General features: G+C 31.9%; 1 protein-coding gene across 1 annotated transcript in view; it reads right to left on the bottom strand.

Moving 5' to 3' along the window:
* The window catches only part of LOC123009020 (somatomedin-B and thrombospondin type-1 domain-containing protein), a 63,681-nt gene that overhangs the window by 4,234 nt on the left and 41,416 nt on the right, over nucleotides 1-18,031 (bottom strand). The window contains exon 3 of the mRNA XM_044405114.1: nucleotides 3,505-3,628. Coding sequence (XP_044261049.1) covers nucleotides 3,505-3,628 — 124 coding nt within the window. The remainder of the gene's footprint in view (nucleotides 1-3,504; nucleotides 3,629-18,031) is intronic.

The following is an 18,031-nucleotide window of genomic DNA, read 5'->3' as shown; positions in this document are numbered from 1 at the left end:
GCTTAACGGAAAGCGATAAATTTTATGTTACATCGACGCTTCGAATACACTCATCCGTCAACAGGAGCTGATGTTTCGAAAATACGGTAACATATTTAGGCAAAAAAAAAACAAACTACTTTTTGCTTCAAAAACGTCTAAGAAACATCTGTATCAAATTTGGTTACTTTTGAACAAGTCTCTACCGATGACCTTGAAATTTTTGAAACCTCGAATCTCGTTTATTCTTGAAGATAATTTGATTATTAAACTTTCAAACGATTAAAGACGATAATCTTAATCTGACTTAAAAAAACATTAACGCTTCGAATACGCTTGTCAACAGGACCTGAGGTTTCGAAAATACGGCAACAAATTTAGGCAAAAAAAACAAATTACTTTATTAAGATATAAATTCTTGTCTCAAAAACATTACTAATCAAAATGCATACTTTGCTTCAAAAACGTCCAAGAAACATCTGTATCAAATTTGGTTACTTTTGAACAAGTCTGTCCAGATGACCTTGAAATTTTTTAAAGCTCATATCTAACTTATTGTTAAAAATAATTCGAACTGTTAAATTTCAACCAATTGTAGACAAAAAAATCTACTCACTCCACCTATCAATTATATAAATTGAAGGCTACAAGGATAGTTTTAGACAAAAAATGCATATCTTGTCTGAGAGATATTACTTATCATTACCAATACATACTTCGCTTCACGTACGTACAAGTACCGTTTTTGCCAAATTTGGTCGATTTAGCACAAACCTGTCCAGATGACCTTGAAATTTTTGAAACCTCGAATCTCGTTTATTCTTGAAGATAATTTGATTATTAAACTTTCAAACGATTAAAGACGATAATCTTAATCTGACTTAAAAAAACATTAACGCTTCGAATACACTCATCCGTCAACAGGACCTGAGGTTTCGAAAATAAGGCAACAAATTTAGGCAAAAAAAAACAAACTACTTTATTAAGATATAAATTCTTGTCTCAAAAACATTACTAATCAAACTGCATACTTTGCTTCAAAAACGTCCAAGAAACATCTGTATCAAATTTGGTTACTTTTGAACAAGTTTGTCCAGATGACCTTGAAATTTTTGAAAGCTCATATCTGACTTATTGTTAAAAATAATTCGACCTGTTAAATTTCAAATAATTGCAGACAAAAAAATCTACTCACTCTACCTATCAATTATTAGTTATTTATTCGACGAGTTTGAGTGTAAATCGGACTCTTTATTTGACCGAGTGGATTTTTAAACCACGAGTGTAACTCGTGGTTTACCATCCACGAGGTGGAATAAAGCGTCCGATTTACACTCAAACGAGTGGAATACAACATTTTATTCTTCGAATTAGAGTCTTAAGGCTTAAACTTGCTTTAAATCTGTTAAAAATAATTTGACGTTTTGTATTGAGAAATGCCAAACAGTTGTCAAAACTTCCTTACACGGGAGAAAAACCGTAAATTTTGACAGTGTTGAAGAATAAATAAATTGAAGGCTACAAGGATAGTTTGAGACAAAAAATGTATATCTTGTCTCAGAGATATTTCTTATCATTGCCAATGCATACTTTGCTTCAGGTACGTACAAGCAACGTTTTTGCCAAATTTGGTCGATTTAGCACAAACCTGTCCAGAAGACCTTGAAATTTTTGAAACCTTGAATCTCGTTTATTTTTCAAGATAATTTTATTTTTAATCATTCAAACGATTAAAGACGACAAACTTAATCGGACTTAAAAAAATTATTAAAAAAAGTAGTTTTTTTAATCTGGCGTTAAACTTGGCCTTTTTTTGTTGTCGACGGACGTGTCATAGTCAAATACCGGCGGTTCCTTTGCGGACCGTAACGAGAGAAATAATTACGCCATGATACACGACCGCTAATGAAAACATAGCGCTCCGTTGTGGTCGCATTAGCCACCCTCCCCACATTGTGTATACAGCGTGAATTAATTAAAATGACCGCGGCTGGTCGTCGCTTACACGATGTGAATTAGACGTTGTACCGGCGTTATTAAGTCACACCGGGGGTGATTAATATGACGAAACGTCCGGGGGGCTGATGACAATAAAACACCTCGTGCAGCATTAATTATTGCAAAAGGGGGTGGAATTTTCAACAGTTTCCGTTTCAAGAGCTCAACTTGATCCCGATGAGACTTTGATTAGGGGATCTTTGCGCAATTAAGGAGCGAAAAAGTGGAAAAATTCCAACAATAACGTTAATAAAACACAAAGAAAACCATTGAATGAATATTTAAAAGGTCGTAACGGCGAACCGTGTTTAATTTTTGACGCACACATCACAAATCCCCCACCTCCGGCTCAAAATTACACTCACTTTTTCACAGTAATATCAAGTTCGCGAAGCAATTTTCTTGAGAACAAACTAAGATCGCTCCACGCCACCTCGATCCTTATTGACGATAACTCCGAAAAAGATGAGAGCTTCCCCGAATCGAGTTATCTCACGACACGTCGCGAACAATCATCAAAAACGCATGTAAATGTTGCTTTTTAAGCGTATCGGAAAATCAAAGCCGACTTAGAGTAATTGGCACAATCATGGACAAGCACGTACAACCACCTACCGTCCCGAAAACGTGTCTTACACGAATATGGCCAGGTCTAATCAAATTTCGGCTAGAGATAAACACAAGGATACCAGCCGCAGGATAATAATTAAAGGATTGTTGTGTACCGGTGCTAGATATCGGATTCCCGGGGCTTTTATCATGGGAATTGACCGGCTAATTCCCCCAAAAATTTAACAGGATTTAATAGAGATACAATACCTTGCCTCAGAAACATTACTTGTGACCATCACTGCATACTTTACTTCAAAAACACACAAGAAATGCCTCCACCAAATTTGGCCACCCTAGCACAAATCTGTCCAAATGACCTTGAAAATTTTCATAGCTCATATCTTGCTTATTCTTGAAAATAATTCAACTTACAAACACGCAAACCATTCAAGACGACCAAATCTAAGTCACCTGGCCATAGTGAAGTCAAAAGTAGCAGTCTAATCAGAAAAAAAATTAAATCTTGGTTTAGATATATTCGTCGTCATTGCTAGTGCATACTTTTTGTCACAACCGTACAAAAAATGTCTCCACCAAATTTGGAGACTCCAGGATAAGTTTGTCCAAATGACCTTGAAATTTCAAATTCTTTTGTTTCTCGCCATCTGTACCACAAAACAATAAAATTCTCGTCAAAAAAACGTGTTGTTGTCATTATTATTTTTCCAGGTTGGTCATAAATCACTTCTGAATCTGTACACGTGTACAATTTAATCTCAATGATAGATTATCCAGGTCTAAATTAATTGATCGATGGTTGTAGCAAAGCTTAAGACTAATTCGGCAGTTTATAAGCGCGAAACGTCACTATATAGCCAGCGAATGTTTTTTATGTTTCGCTCGAGAAAACCATGAATGAATGCGTAATATAAAGTGTTATATACGCAGCAGAAGGGTGCGTTTATGGCCACTTACGTTTTTTCAGGATCGTATTGAGGATACGCTTCCGGGTCTCTCAATCGTAAGTTCTTCCTTATGTCGCTGGTAGCATTCGCTGTACGACTGTGCGATAGAGATCCAGGTAGTAGCATTGCGATTTCTGTAAAAGAAAAACTCTAATTATAAAGCAAGCTGTGTAAAATCGCCCCCGCTATCTTGATGAATGGTGCGTAAGAGTGGGCGCTAATCTTGATGTATCGTGTGTAAATGGGCATTTTTTCCGTCCGAAACGCCGCCTACAGGTGCTTCCGATCGCGCCGCCCCTGATTTATAACCCTTACCGGACCGGAGGGTGTGATTTATGCGTTTTTGTGGGGCCGTTCAACCTTGCCCACAAGATGGCGATTAATGAATGAAAATGTGGCCTAATTTCATTAATTATCGAAGGAAATTCAATCGAGTGGAGGTGTCATCTTTGCGTCACGTGTCGTCAAAGACCCGATTTATCAGTTAACGCTTCGACGGCCCTTTTGTTTTTATTAATTAAACAGCGTCAAAGCCAACTACGATGTCACTTCGAGACCGGCGAGCCGAAAATTCAATCACTACGTAAAAACTACAAGCGGAAGAGTAGATTTTTCCATTTCCTTTCTTGATCAAAATGGCACCCGAGATTTGCATTGGGATACCACTTTGCAAGTATTCCGAATAAAGATAAGGTAATAATTTACAGAAAGCTCGAGTGCTGAGACGCAACGTCCGGTTAATAAAGCCCCCGTAAACTTAATGAAACTTTTCCAATATGAAGCTCAGATTTTGAGATCAAACATAAGCTAGAGCGCTGACTGAATATAAAGAAGTTGTCGATGAAAATGTCACACATTAATAACCTCCATAAGATTTACAACACTTTCGATTTTAATTAAAAACCGGAGAGAGACATCGAAAAATCGAAAAGCAACACGCTTTAAATTATTCCATTTGTAGGCAAATATCCGAGTTTAAACTTCCATTTCGTGTTTGAGTTTTGTGCAATTTTAATTGGGAAACACCTAAGAGACGAGCTTTTATCTCTGCGTTAAGCAAACGGCAAGGGGGCTTGAATTTATTGTGTGTTGAGTCAGGGAAATGATTTTGCCCGATAATAACTTTACGAAATTAAATTCTACCAAGACTATAGCCAAGTCTTCCAGAAAACGTCCCAACGAAACGATTGAGGCCTCACAATACGACTTACGTTCAATAATAACCGAATTAAAAGCAATTAAATATTTCAAGGTCATTTGGACAAACTCGTGCTACAATGCTCAGATTTGGTACACAGGTTCATATGATGTTTCTAAGCCAAAGTATAGAATTTCGTCCAATACACTCGTTTAAATTCCATTGAATAATTCATGAGTCATCGAACAAGACACGTAGGCAAAACACGCGACTTTAATCAATCTAGGAAGGCGGTGAATTGCCAAGACGAATTGTTACAAGACTTGGAACTTGTAGTTGAAAGTAAAGTGGGGAGAGCATCTGGTTGGAAGAAAATTAAAGTTGCCATTAGTGCAGTAATTTAAGTGTTGCCAACTGTATTGTAAGCGAACTTTTTTGTCCCGATTCGATTAAGTTTGCTTCGAATTCGTTATTTAAGATAGCTAGAGGTCCCGGGAGCGGTCGCGTCTGCCTCCAGGAGATAAAAACGTCATATTTGCGGCCGGTTGCTAACAATAAAGACGTTTTCCGTTTGTCTTTTGACGAAAAAATCCCAAGAAACGGCGATAAGAACATACGCCCCAGCACGAGAGCAGTTTGACACGACACAAAAGAAAGATTTATAGGTAAACTTGTTAGCCAATTTACGGACCTTTCGGTCGGAGTTTCGAGATGTTTTACTGTTTCACAGCCACCGCCGACTCTGATAGCTGTCACCAACTCGACCTAACTTTTATTTATCCGAATGTGGCCGATTCAATTATTCACCAAGGGATTCGATGGGTTTTTGCAGGGTCAAACTGGACCAAATGGAAAAAATCGGTTTTTTATACACTTTAAAATTTAAATAACTTGGCAACGCCGCACACAAAATCAAAAAACAAAACACGGTTTTGAGGTTTCGACAAGGCAAATACGATAATATAAAAAATCATGTCAGTTATTATTTGAAAAGAAAGTTGAGTACGGTCCTGGAATAATAAAATCCTTTGTATATTTGAAAATAACTTTAATAAATAAAGCTTTAGCACCTACAGGGTGGTAAAATTACAAAAAAATTATATAGGACATTGATAGATATTAATCTAATCCATCTCCTTAAATTATTTTCAACTATACAACGTGTTTCAAAAATAAGTTACAATACAAACTTGTGTTTTTTTAAATGAACCACCATATGTTTCTCAGCGTTCTTGGATGTAGATTTTTATGACAATGTTTTTAAGCTAAACTTTTATTGTTCAATTTTGCTTAGTGTCAAACATAAGACGGTTTTTTTGACGAAAACATGCACTTTTTAAAAATTTCTTACGCAAAAACTAAGCATCTAGAAATATTTTTTACGACCTCAAAGAAGAAGGTACAAGCTACAAGGTTGTAACATTTTTTTATTGTGTTGTATTTGCAAAGATAAAAAAATGAAAGCGTTTGTTAATAGTTCAATAACTAAAAAAAATTAAATGGAACACCATATTTATTGTTTTTGCATTTAAAAGATTATTAAATTGTCTTTCTAAAATTATTTATTTTTTGGTGTTTATAATCAATAACTAAAAAGATATCCAACGTTAAACATTAAAAAAAAAATAATTAAAAAAAATAATTTGAAATGTCTGGATTACCATTTTTTAAATTCAAACATTTTCTGAAGAAATTTTTGAATGTTTTACATCTGACACTTTCTTAGTCTTCCCAACTGTCTTTGAAGCACGATGTTTTGAAATGTGTCTATTAACATTTTTTTTAATTTAAGCATTCCTTTAAAAAAAAATTTTTAATGTTTTTTTGCAAGTCTAGAAATTTTTTAATCCAGTATATCTGATACTTTCTTAGTCTCCCCAACTGTTTTTTGTAGCACGATGTTTTGAAAAGTCTGGATTGGCATTCTTTTTCATTTTAAGCATTTCTTTAAAAAAAATTTAAATGTTTTTTGCAAGTCTAGAAATTTTTTAATCGGGTACATCTGACACTTTCTTAGTCTCCCCAACTGTCTTTTGTAGCACGATGTTTTGAAAACGTTTCGAATGACATTTTTTTTTAATTTAAGCATTTCTTTAAGAAATTATTAAATGTTTTTTGCAAGTCTAAATTTTTTTTAATCCAGTACATCTGACACTTTCTTAGTCTCCCCAACTGTCTTTTGTAGCACGATGTTTTGAAACGTCTCGATTGGCATTTTTACTACTAAATTTAAACATTTCCTTAAGAATTTTTCTTTTTTTGAAAATCAAAAAGTCAGTACATTTAACACTTTCTTTTTACTCCAAGCCAAAATGATCCAAAGTAACCCGAATTGGCCTAAAGTGACCTGAACCAACCTGAAACTACTCCAAGTGACTCAAACATTATTTTTTACAATCTAAAAGACACTTTACTAAATAAAAATGAAACTCTTAATCAAATCCTATCGGATTTGACCACAATGACTAGTTTATCAATCTATTAGATACAAAAATAAAAAATAGGGTGTTTCATGTAATTTTTTAAGTTATTTAACTTTTAACAAACTTGTTAATTTATTAATCTTTACAAATGCAAAACACTAAAAAATTGCTACAGCTTTTCTTTGCAGAAATAAGAAAAAAATTGTCGTAGATGTTTTAGTTTTTGTGTAATAAATTTTTAAAAAGTGCATGCTTTCGTCAAAAAACGTCTTATTTGTAAAACTAAGCGAAATCGACTTAAAAAATTTTAGCGTAAAAACATTGTTTTAAAAGACTACATCCAAAAATGCAAAGAAACATATGATGTTTCATTTAAAAAAACACAAGTTTATATTGTAACATATTTTTGAACCACGCTGTATAGTTGAAAATAATTTTAAGCGATGGACTAGATTACTATCTATCAATGTCCTATATATTTTTTTTTGTAATTTTTTTTCAACTCGCTGGGACACTCTGTATGTAACATACCAAAAAAGCATTTTTGTATTTTTATAGTAGAGTCAGAATTAGGTGATGTCACAATTTTGATTCACTCGGTATAATATAAATAAGTAAAAACATTCCCGGATCGTGGAATTTTTACGGTGTGTTGATTATTAAGCCGTCATAAAACCGGCCCTAAAATCTGAAGAATTCGACCCTGTCTGGGTGTCCCATAAACCGCCCATAATTGGGATTAATTGCAACGCTAACTAGACAAGCCATTTACAATGTAAACAACATGTCGGCCATCCATTATAACAATGGATGTTCGCTCGGTGGAAGGTTTTTTCTTGTCTTTTGGTGTGACTTGGGGTCGTTGTGTCAATGCACTTCTCAATGCATGAATGTGCGTGATGTAAATTTAGTCGGCTGGGTATTTATAGGATTGCAGGACCGGCATTTGTTTTATTGAATAAATAAATTATCATCGCTTGAGAGAAAACAATTTTTTTTTATTTAAATACGGGGCAAATCAATATTGAAACTTCGGTGAATATTGACTTCATTATTGTACGCATAAACATAATTTTTTGCGGTATTGTTTAGTTCGCAAATCTGAATCGACTGAAACGTCGAAATTCGTAATTATCCCAGGACCGTACTCAATTTTTTTTGTATCGTTTGAAGTAATTTTTATACAGTGAGATCGATCAAAAAGTCTGTCTATCAAGCAAGCGTAGAAATTTAAAACGTATGTCTTAGGAAGATAAAATGTTGCAATGACAAATGAGAAATGTCAAAATAATTTTTATGTAAATTATAACAGGAAACCGTGGTGAACATAGAACAATTCAATTTAATTAGCTTGGTGTTTTAATTTTTATAAAATAATTTTTTGACATCTAGATAACATACGAACTGCCATGCAACATACGTCCTCAACTAGGACGCCTACTTGATAGAAAGACTTTTTGATCGCACTGTAACAGGGTGCTGCATTTTGGATGTCCGAATAGGGAATCTCGGAAATTAAGAGGTTTAGCCAAAAACGAGTGATACATTCTGGGGCTCATTTTTTGAGAAAATAATATTGGTTAAAACCGCATCCCGCTATCGTCTTTTGTTTTCGACTTATAGACAAAAATTGACATTTTAGCGAAATTAAAAAAAATCATATCTTCGTTATTATAGAAGACACAGATTTGAAATAAGGCACTTTTTTACGTAGAATTTAATAATGTAGTTAACAATTTTTTTCAGTTGTTTGTTTAGCCGTAATAAAATAAACTTGTATTTTTTTAAATCGGAATCATAGATTTCTTTGGCATTTTTAAAAAGCTTGTTTTTTTCTTATCTAAAAATATATATATTTGCAACAAATTATGATAATAAATTTTTAGCAAAAAATTATCTTTGATTTTTGTTCGCAGTTGGCCATGAAAAAATGTTGCATCTTCAACTAAAAGGATTTAAACTATATTATTCAACCAGTGTCACTAATGAAAGGGTTTTCTAAGTACTAAGTAATGCAAAAAATGCAAAATAAATTGTAAATCAACTTATTGGCGACTAATAACATTTCTTTGTTTTTAAACAAGCTAACATTACCATCAAAAAAATGTTTTTTCTAATTGTGTTGACTGTTGACACATTTATTTTTCCAATTTTTGGATTTTTTTAAAATATGAAATAATTTTTTCTGAGGCGCACGCATATTTGTTCAATGTTTCTACCGTATAGTATTTTTAAAATTTTTATAATTGTATCTATTTTTCATCTATTTTAGAGTTCACAAAACTCTTATTAATTATTATTTACACATTTGGAGTGAAATAGTTTTTCCATGGCCAACTATTATCAAACAAAATATGTATTTCACTTTTTAAATATAGTTATAAAAAAATATTCTGTTACAAATATATATTTTTTAGATCAGAAAAAAATAAGCTTTTCAAAATTGCCATAGCCGCCTATGATTTCCATTTAAAAAAATACAAGTTTATCTTATTACGGCTAAACTAATAACTGAAAAAGATTGTTAACTACATTATTAAATTCCTCGTAAAAAAGTGCCTCTATAGTGTCTTTATTTCAAATCCATATCTTCTATAATAACGAAGATATAATTTTTTTTTAGATTTCGCCAAAATGTCAACTTTTGTCTGTAAGTCGAAAACAAAAGACGATAGCGGGATGCGGTTTTAACCAATATTATTTTCTCAAAAAATGAGCCCCAGAATGTATCACTCGTTTTTGGCTAAACATCTTAATTTCGGAGATTCCCTATTCGGACATCCAAAATGCAGCACCCTGTACAAGGTGTGCACAAAAATGTCTAGTCTAATCTAGTCAACTTTTCCTCACTTTTGACTCTAATGAAAAATTCAAATTCGCGTGTCCTAAATCACACTTTTGTCGTTTTGTTGTTTATTTTCGCCTCCTTTGGCTGTAAAAAATGAAATATTGCTATTATTTCTGGCAGTCCATTTCTGTTGAAGTGGGTAGAAGAGTTTCGAGTCGACATTGTGGATTTATGGCCGATGCAGCGAACATTCCCTCAACACACATTAGGGAAATCCACTGGAGTTGCTAAACATTGTTATTGGAAAAATCCGGGAGAGACAATAGCCAAGAAAAGTGAACCAAACAAGAGCTTTGATCCAAGTTTAATTAGTTGATTAGAGACGGAAAACCAGTCGCTAATAATTAGTCGTCTAATTATAGGAACTTGGAATGTGCAACGGTTTGGTCGGATTGTCGAGTTGACTTGAAAGCTTCCGGTTACAACTATGTGTATTTTGAGGGAAAGTTGAGGATCATTTGAGACATGTGTGCAACGAGGAAAACATTGACAAAGTTATAACCCAGTGGCGCAGCGAGGAACACAACAAGGCAAAATTATTTTGTAGTGGTAATAAAAATAAAATTTTATTTTAGAAACAACATTAAACATTCGAATTATTTTGATGTTGTCATACACAATTTTTTTTTAATTTCGTTAATTGCGGCAAAATTGGACCTCAAACGTTGTAATGTTCCGAGAAATCGATTGGCGTCGACAAAACTCCAAAATTCTTGATCGTTTAGAAGTTAAATTTGATTTAAAATTTTGAATATTTTTGACTTTATCAGCAATTTTCTCGATAACTATTTAATGTAGGACAATTGTCTTGTTTTATATGATAAAGAATTAAATTTTCTTCCCAACGGTACCAAACAAAAAGGACCAGCATCAATAATTACGAAGTTATTAGCAATAAACAGTTTCAAAAATCGTCCAGAATTTCGATAAAAATCGAAAAAATTAAAAACTTCAAAATTGAGCCATTTGCACTCTTGGGGTTTCAAAAGACTTACAAAAAAATAAAAACGTTGTAAAATGCAAGAAATAAATTCTTGAAAAAAATTGTGTATGAATATATTGAATTAAAACATTGAGATTGTCGGCAGCGGTGGTGGCTCAGCGGCATAAGGTCCCGCTTTCCAGCAGGTAGGTCCGGGGTTCGAGCCCCGGTCAAGTCGGCAATTTTTCTCAAATTCAAATTCAAATATAATTCAGATAAATGTCAAAAGATGGCGGGCGTATAAGAGCGCGAAATTTAAAACATGTGCACATGTGATTTAAAAAGTATAATAAGAGAGAGAGCATAAGAGCAAATAAGATGGCAAAACGCAACACACTAATTTAAATAAGCACCAAAAGATGGCGGGCGGATAAAAGCGCGAACACACAAAAGTGTTAGAAGTGTAATAAGTTAAAAGTAAACAAGAGGTAAGTTAAAAGAAATATAAAGTAAAGGTAAGTTATGTAGTAAAAATAAAAAAAAATTATCAATTATTTTTATTAGTAATAAAAATAAATGTAAAAAAGCACCACAGCTTTAAAATATGTGCAGTGTACTGATGAAATAGATATAAGTAAACAAAACATAAAGAAAATGCAGCATGAAATGTATGATAAAAATTATAGAAATAAAAAACACTTTTCATTATTTTGTAAATTTCGGCTAAAGTATCAAGAGATCAAAATATTTTGTAAACGAGTCATCAAAAAACGTATGTCTGTGTTTGAATTAACTGCAAGTGAAATGTCAAATAAAATGACAAGTCGAAAAGTAAAACGGCTAAATAGGCTGAAATTAGTCACCGACATATAATAATAATAAAACGAAGAAGACCCTTTTTTTTTTGAAGCTAAATCAAACGATCATAAATTTTGTTATTAAAATCATCATCTTTTTGATTATGCTATTTTACCTTTTGACTTGTCATTTTATTTGACATTTCACAGACATACGTTTTCGGATACAAGGATGACTCGATTAAAATTATCTTGATCTCGCAATACAATGATAATGACAACGGTGAATGTTTTAAACTATAAGTATGACGTATTTTTTCACGGTGATATGAGTGTGTTGTGAACGGACCACAATTTTTAATACGACCAGCGAGATGTTAAATATCATATTAATAACTTTCAATACGATGCTTCGTTCACAATTAAACTTTCGTAAATAGCTTTGACAAATTTACAAAAAAATTCCCGTTATTTAAAAAAACAGTTTAAGTTTAATAAAGTACTGTTTCACTAATTAATATTTTCTTTTCATGGCGATCTTTGTTACAAATAAAATTCTTTAATTTGAGAAATAAACATAAAAGAAAACTTGAGAGTCAAAGTTGGCCGAGGTTTTTCAAATTATACGGGCCTAAAATTTTGACTTTAATCAACTTTTTTTAAATAACATTGTTACTAAAAAGCTATCTTGAATAAAAATAAAAAATCTTAGTTGGCCGATGATCTTGAAATTTTTTACATAGGTAAATCCCCCCTAAACTCTATCTCTGGCTGCGCCACTGTTTTCACCTTATGAAATTATTGCATTTCGGAGAATATTTTGATTAGGTACTCATATTAAATAAAGAGAAATGTTACTCCAGGTATGCGAGACGAAATGCGAAACTTTCCTTGATGTCGCGTATTATTCAACATTTTCCAACAACAAGAGAAAATGTGAATTTCTATATTTTTCTTAAAGTCGCAAATGCACTAATAATAAATACTGAAAAATATCTTCAAAAATTAAAAAAAAATTGTACAAAACGTTGTGCGATTTGAAAAAATTAAAAGCATTCAACATTTTGCACTACTAACTGCACTAGTCATCCACTAGTAAATAAACGTCACATTACTATCACTCACAATTTTTTCTATTTGAAATTTTCTAAGTGATAAAACGCTATTTCAATGTGTACAGGGTGCTACATTTTGGATGTCCGAATAGGGAATCTCCGAGGTTTAGCCAAAAACGACTAATACATTTTTTGAGAAAATAATATTGGTTAAAACCGCATGCCGCTATCGTCTTTTGTTTTCGACTTACAGACAAAAGTTGATATTTTGGCGAAATCTAAAAAAATTCATATCTTCGTTGTGATAGAAGATTTGAGATAAAGACATTATACAGGCACTTTTTTACGAGGAATTTAAGAATGTAGTTAACAATTTTTTTCAGTTATTAGTTTAACCGTAATAAGATAAACTTGTATTTTTTTAAATGGAAATCATAGGCGGCTAGTTTTTCGAAAAACTTATTTTTTACTGGTCTAAAAATATATATTTGTAACAGAATTTTTTTTGTAACTATATTTAAAAAATGAAATACATATTTTGTTTGATAGTAGTTGGCCATGAAAAAACTATTTCACTCCAAATGTGTAAATAATAATCAATAAGAGTTTTGTGAACTGTTAAATAGATGAAAAAAATTGATAAAATTACAAAAATTCAAAAAATACGATACGGTAGAAGCATTGAACGAATATGCGAGCGCTTCAGAACAAAATTATTATATATTTTTAAAAAATCCAAAAATAGGAAACACAAATGTGTCAACAGTCAACACATTTTTGTCAAAAATTTTTTTTGATGATCTAATGAAGGTAGGATAAGACGGAATTTGGGTATTTGAACAGCCATATCGCCATTTTTGTGTCATATAAAATATATTTTATTGAAGAATTAAAAAGGTTTTTTTACAACACTCTATTTGTCACTAGAAGTTACAATGGTAATGTTAGCTTGTTTAAAAACAAAGAAATGTTATTAGTCGCCAATAAGTTGATTAACGATTTATTTTGCATTTTTTTCATTACTTAGTACTTAGAAAACTCTTTAATTAGTGACACTGGTTGAATAATACAGTTTAAATCCTTTTAGTTGAAGATGCAACATTTTTTCATGGCCAACTGCGAACAAAAATCAAAAATAATTTTTTGCTAAAAATGTATTATAATAATATAATAACATATATTTTTTAGATAAGAAAAAAACAAGCTTTTTAAAAATTACATAGCCATCTATGATTCCCATTTAAAAAAATACAAGTTTATTTTATTACGGCTAAACAAACAATTGAAAAAAATTGTTAACTACATTATTAAATTCTACGTAAAAAAGTGTCTCCACAATGTCTTTAGTTCAAATCTGTGTCTTCTATAATAACGAAGATATGAATTTTTTTAGATTTCGATAAAATGTCAATTTTTGTCTATAAGTCGAAAACAAAAGACGATAGCGGGATGCGGTTTTAACCAATATTATTTTCTCAAAAAATGAGCCCCAGAATGTATCACTCGTTTTTGGCTAAACCTCTTAGTTTCGGAGATTCCCTATTCGGACATCCAAAATGCAGCACCCTGTACATAACAGCCCCCTTAACGCCTCCGTCATTACCTAATTGTCATTATAATTTTCGCGCCATTACTCTCGTAACACAAACGCAACAGCAGCCCCATAACCGCCGCAAAATTCAAAGTTAGTAGCTTTCAAGACAAGACACTAAAACACAGAGAGAAGCTGCCGGTGTGCGTTCTCACCCCCTCTTTTACTCATCCCTCGTTCTCCTATTACGCACGACAAATTTATGCCGACATTATTTTGGCCCGGAGGCGCGTTATCATAATGCCGCCGAAAAACTCACAGGTATTGGACGAAAATCCACCCAAAGTCGGCACGACAAAAGGACGATTATCGGCCCCCTAAACCTTCTAAGTAGTTTTTCGAAGCGAAAAACGGCTTATCCCAAATGCAAATTTGATTCACTGCAACCCAGATCGGGCCCTCATTATCTCCCTTATTTATTTATTTTTTTCCAGCACGCTTCAAACTTTTCCAATAAAAAATTAACAACGCGAGAATAAAAAAAAATTGTAGACAAAAATTATTTTAGTGTAATTAAAAAGTGTGTTTTGGGAGGTGGGCATAAAACTTGACTCATAAACCAAATACACAATTTATTCATCCGTTAAAATAAAAATATTTTGATTGTCAACAGGTTTTGAAGCTTACGTTGTGTGAATAATTCAAAAACAAAACAAAGTCCAGTAAACACAGTTTTTATTTTTATTTTCTTTCAATACATTTTTTTCTCCGATACAATCAACTTTACACAAACCTCAGACTTTGTTAGGTAGTTTTATATGAATCTACCTATACAGGTGTTCCAGCGAGTTGAAAAACTCCATTAGTGGCTTTTAAATGGTAAAATTAAAAAAAATATATGGGGCATTGATAAGTACTAATCTAGTCCATCGCCTAAAATTATTTTCAACTATACAGCGTGTCTCAAAAATAAGTTACAATACAAACTTGTTTTTTGAAATGAAACACAATGTTTTTTAGCATTTTTGAATGTAGATTTTTATGACAATGTTTTTGGTCTTTTTTTTATTATTCGATTTTGCTTAGTTTAAAAAATAAGACGGTTTTTTTGACGAAAACATGCCCTTTGTAAAAATCTTTTACACAAAAACTAAGCATCTAGAAACATTTTTTACTACCGCAAAGAAGAAGGTATAAGCTATAAGGTTGTAACATTTTTTTAGTGTGTTGCATTTGCAAAGATAAAAAAAATGAAGGCGTTTGTTAATAATTCAATAACTAAAAATTTTTAATGAAACACCCTATTTACTGTTTTTGCATTTAAAGGGTTATTAACTTGTCTTTCTAAAATTATTTATTTTTACGTGTTTATAATCAATAACTAAAAACATATTTAACGTTAAACATTAAAAAAAAATAATTAGTTTTTAAACTCAAACATTTTCTGAAGAACCTTTTAAATGTTTTACATCTGACACTTTCTTAGTCTCCCCAACTGTCTTTTGTAGCACGATGTTTTGAAACGTCTCGATTGGCATTTTTACCACTAAATTTAAACATTTCCTTAAGAATTTTTAAACATTTCCTTAAGAATTTTTCTTTTTTTGAAAATCAAAAAGTCAGTACATTTAACACTTTCTTTTTACTCCAAGCCAAAATGATCCAAAGTAACCCGAAGTGGCCTAAAGTGACCTGAACCAACCTACTACAAGTGATTCAAACATTATTTTTTACAATCTAAAAGACACTTTACTAAATAAAAATGAAACTCTTAATCAAATCCGATAGGATTTGACCACATTGACTAGTTTATCAATATATTAGATGCAAAAATAAAAAATAGGGTGTTTCACTTAAATTTTTTAAGTTATTTAACTTTTAACAAACTTTTTAATTTATTAATCTTTACAAATGCAAAACACTAAAAAATTTCTACAGCTTTTCATCTTTGCAAAAGAAAGAAAAAATTGTTCTGGCTGTCTTAGTTTTTGTGTAATAAATTTTTAAAAAGTGCATGTTTTCGTCAAAAAAAACGTCTTATTTCTAAAACTAAGCGAAATCGACTTAAAAAAGTTTAGCGTAAAAACATTGTACATCCAAAAATGCAAAGAAACATATGGTGTTTCATTAAAAAACACAAGTTTGTATTGTAACTTATTTTTGAGACACGCTGTATAGTTGAAAATAATTTTAAGCGATGGACTAGATTATCTATCAATGTCCTATACAATTTTTTTTTAATTTTATCATTTAAAGGTCACTAATGGACTTTTTCAACTCGCTGGGACACCCTGTATGCATCACTTAGCATCAAAATTTTCTTGGTATTTTCTTGGTATCACATTTCATATTTTTTTTTATTGAAAATCACGAACCTTGAAACCAATCCCCAGTTGTTTGCTTTGTGAAATCATCGAAACAAAGCTTTAAATCCCCCGAGTCGCCAACTATCGATTTTAAACATTCGGATACTTTCATAAGTATCGTGTCTTAAGGGATTTCAAACTAATTAAATCAAACTTGTCTAAAGTTATTCCACCATGTGTTATTGTTATAGTTGGCCGTTTGAAACTTCCCTAACTCAATTTCAAAAAAAAAATTTCGTCATCATCCCCTAATTCGATGTTTGCTTCCCCGTCATAACAATTCCCGAATCGAATTATTCCTTGTCGCAGGTCCGTAACTATGATAATGTGCCCTTAAACCGCAACATAATTCGATTAATGGCAATGAACGGCCTAAAAAGCGCCGACCGCACCACCAGCCACCAAAGGGGTGGAATTGCATGTGCAGTGACGCGTTTGCTAAAACAAACAAGAATCGAATTCCACCGCCCCCTCAGAAAAATATCAATACTCAATTTACGCGATCGAGGTGGGGGCGGACTCGATTTATTTTTTGTTTGGGGTTTTGCGCGAAAAATAACACTCCAACGTGAAAATCTAGTTTTTACAGTTGACTTTTTAAAATTTTGCAACAATGCAATCAAATATGTAAAAAAATATGTAGTTTGTCATTAAAAAAAAATGAGTACGGTCCTGGAATAATGGAACCCGTTATTCATTCCAAAATAATTTGAATCCTTGGACTTTGACAGCAATATACTGGGTGTATCACAAAAAAAATTTCAAGTAAGATAAGATACCACGAACATGGAAAAAATGGAAAAAATGTAAAAATTTTGACAATTATTTTTTACTGCATACTGATGATCTTGTAGGTATATGTTTTTTTTATAATTATTTAGTTAAATTACAAAAATTTTGCCAATAAAAGCCACAATTAACATTAAACAGAGATTCAATTTAGGCGTCCTCTTCTAATAGCCTGTAGCAAAAAAAAACTTGGAAAGTTATTTTTCCAACAGAAATAAATTGAGTCAAAGTGCAAAATTTAAACTCTCATAACTTTGAAATTTTTATAAGTAGAGCTTTTTTAACATATTTTCCATATTCTTGGTATCTTACCTATTTTTCTCTGGAGCGCAAGTTCTGGCGCATCCTGTATAATGCTCCTTTTTTGTTTTTTTTGCACTTTATGCTTTAAAAACTAATCTCTTAAATCCAAAAAAAGTAAAAACACTTGTTTTTGCGTTCTTTATTTTCTTTAATATTAATAATATTCTATTTATATTTACTCATATTTATATTTCATGACGTAAATTTTGAATATTGTAAAAATTCATTCTAATTTTTTTTAAATATATGTCAGAAAATAATAATTAAAAAAAATTAAAGTAATATACAGGGTGTCCCAGCGAGTTGGAAAAGTACATTAGTGATCTTTAAATGGTAGGATATTGATAGATACTTATCTAGTACAT

Source organism: Tribolium madens, unplaced genomic scaffold, assembly GCF_015345945.1.
Source record: "Tribolium madens isolate multiple individuals breed KSU strain unplaced genomic scaffold, Tmad_KSU_1.1 Scaffold_71;HRSCAF=194;Tcas5.2_LG6, whole genome shotgun sequence".
Classification (NCBI taxonomy): domain Eukaryota; kingdom Metazoa; phylum Arthropoda; class Insecta; order Coleoptera; family Tenebrionidae; genus Tribolium; species Tribolium madens.
This window is presented reverse-complemented; position numbering and strand designations above follow the sequence as displayed.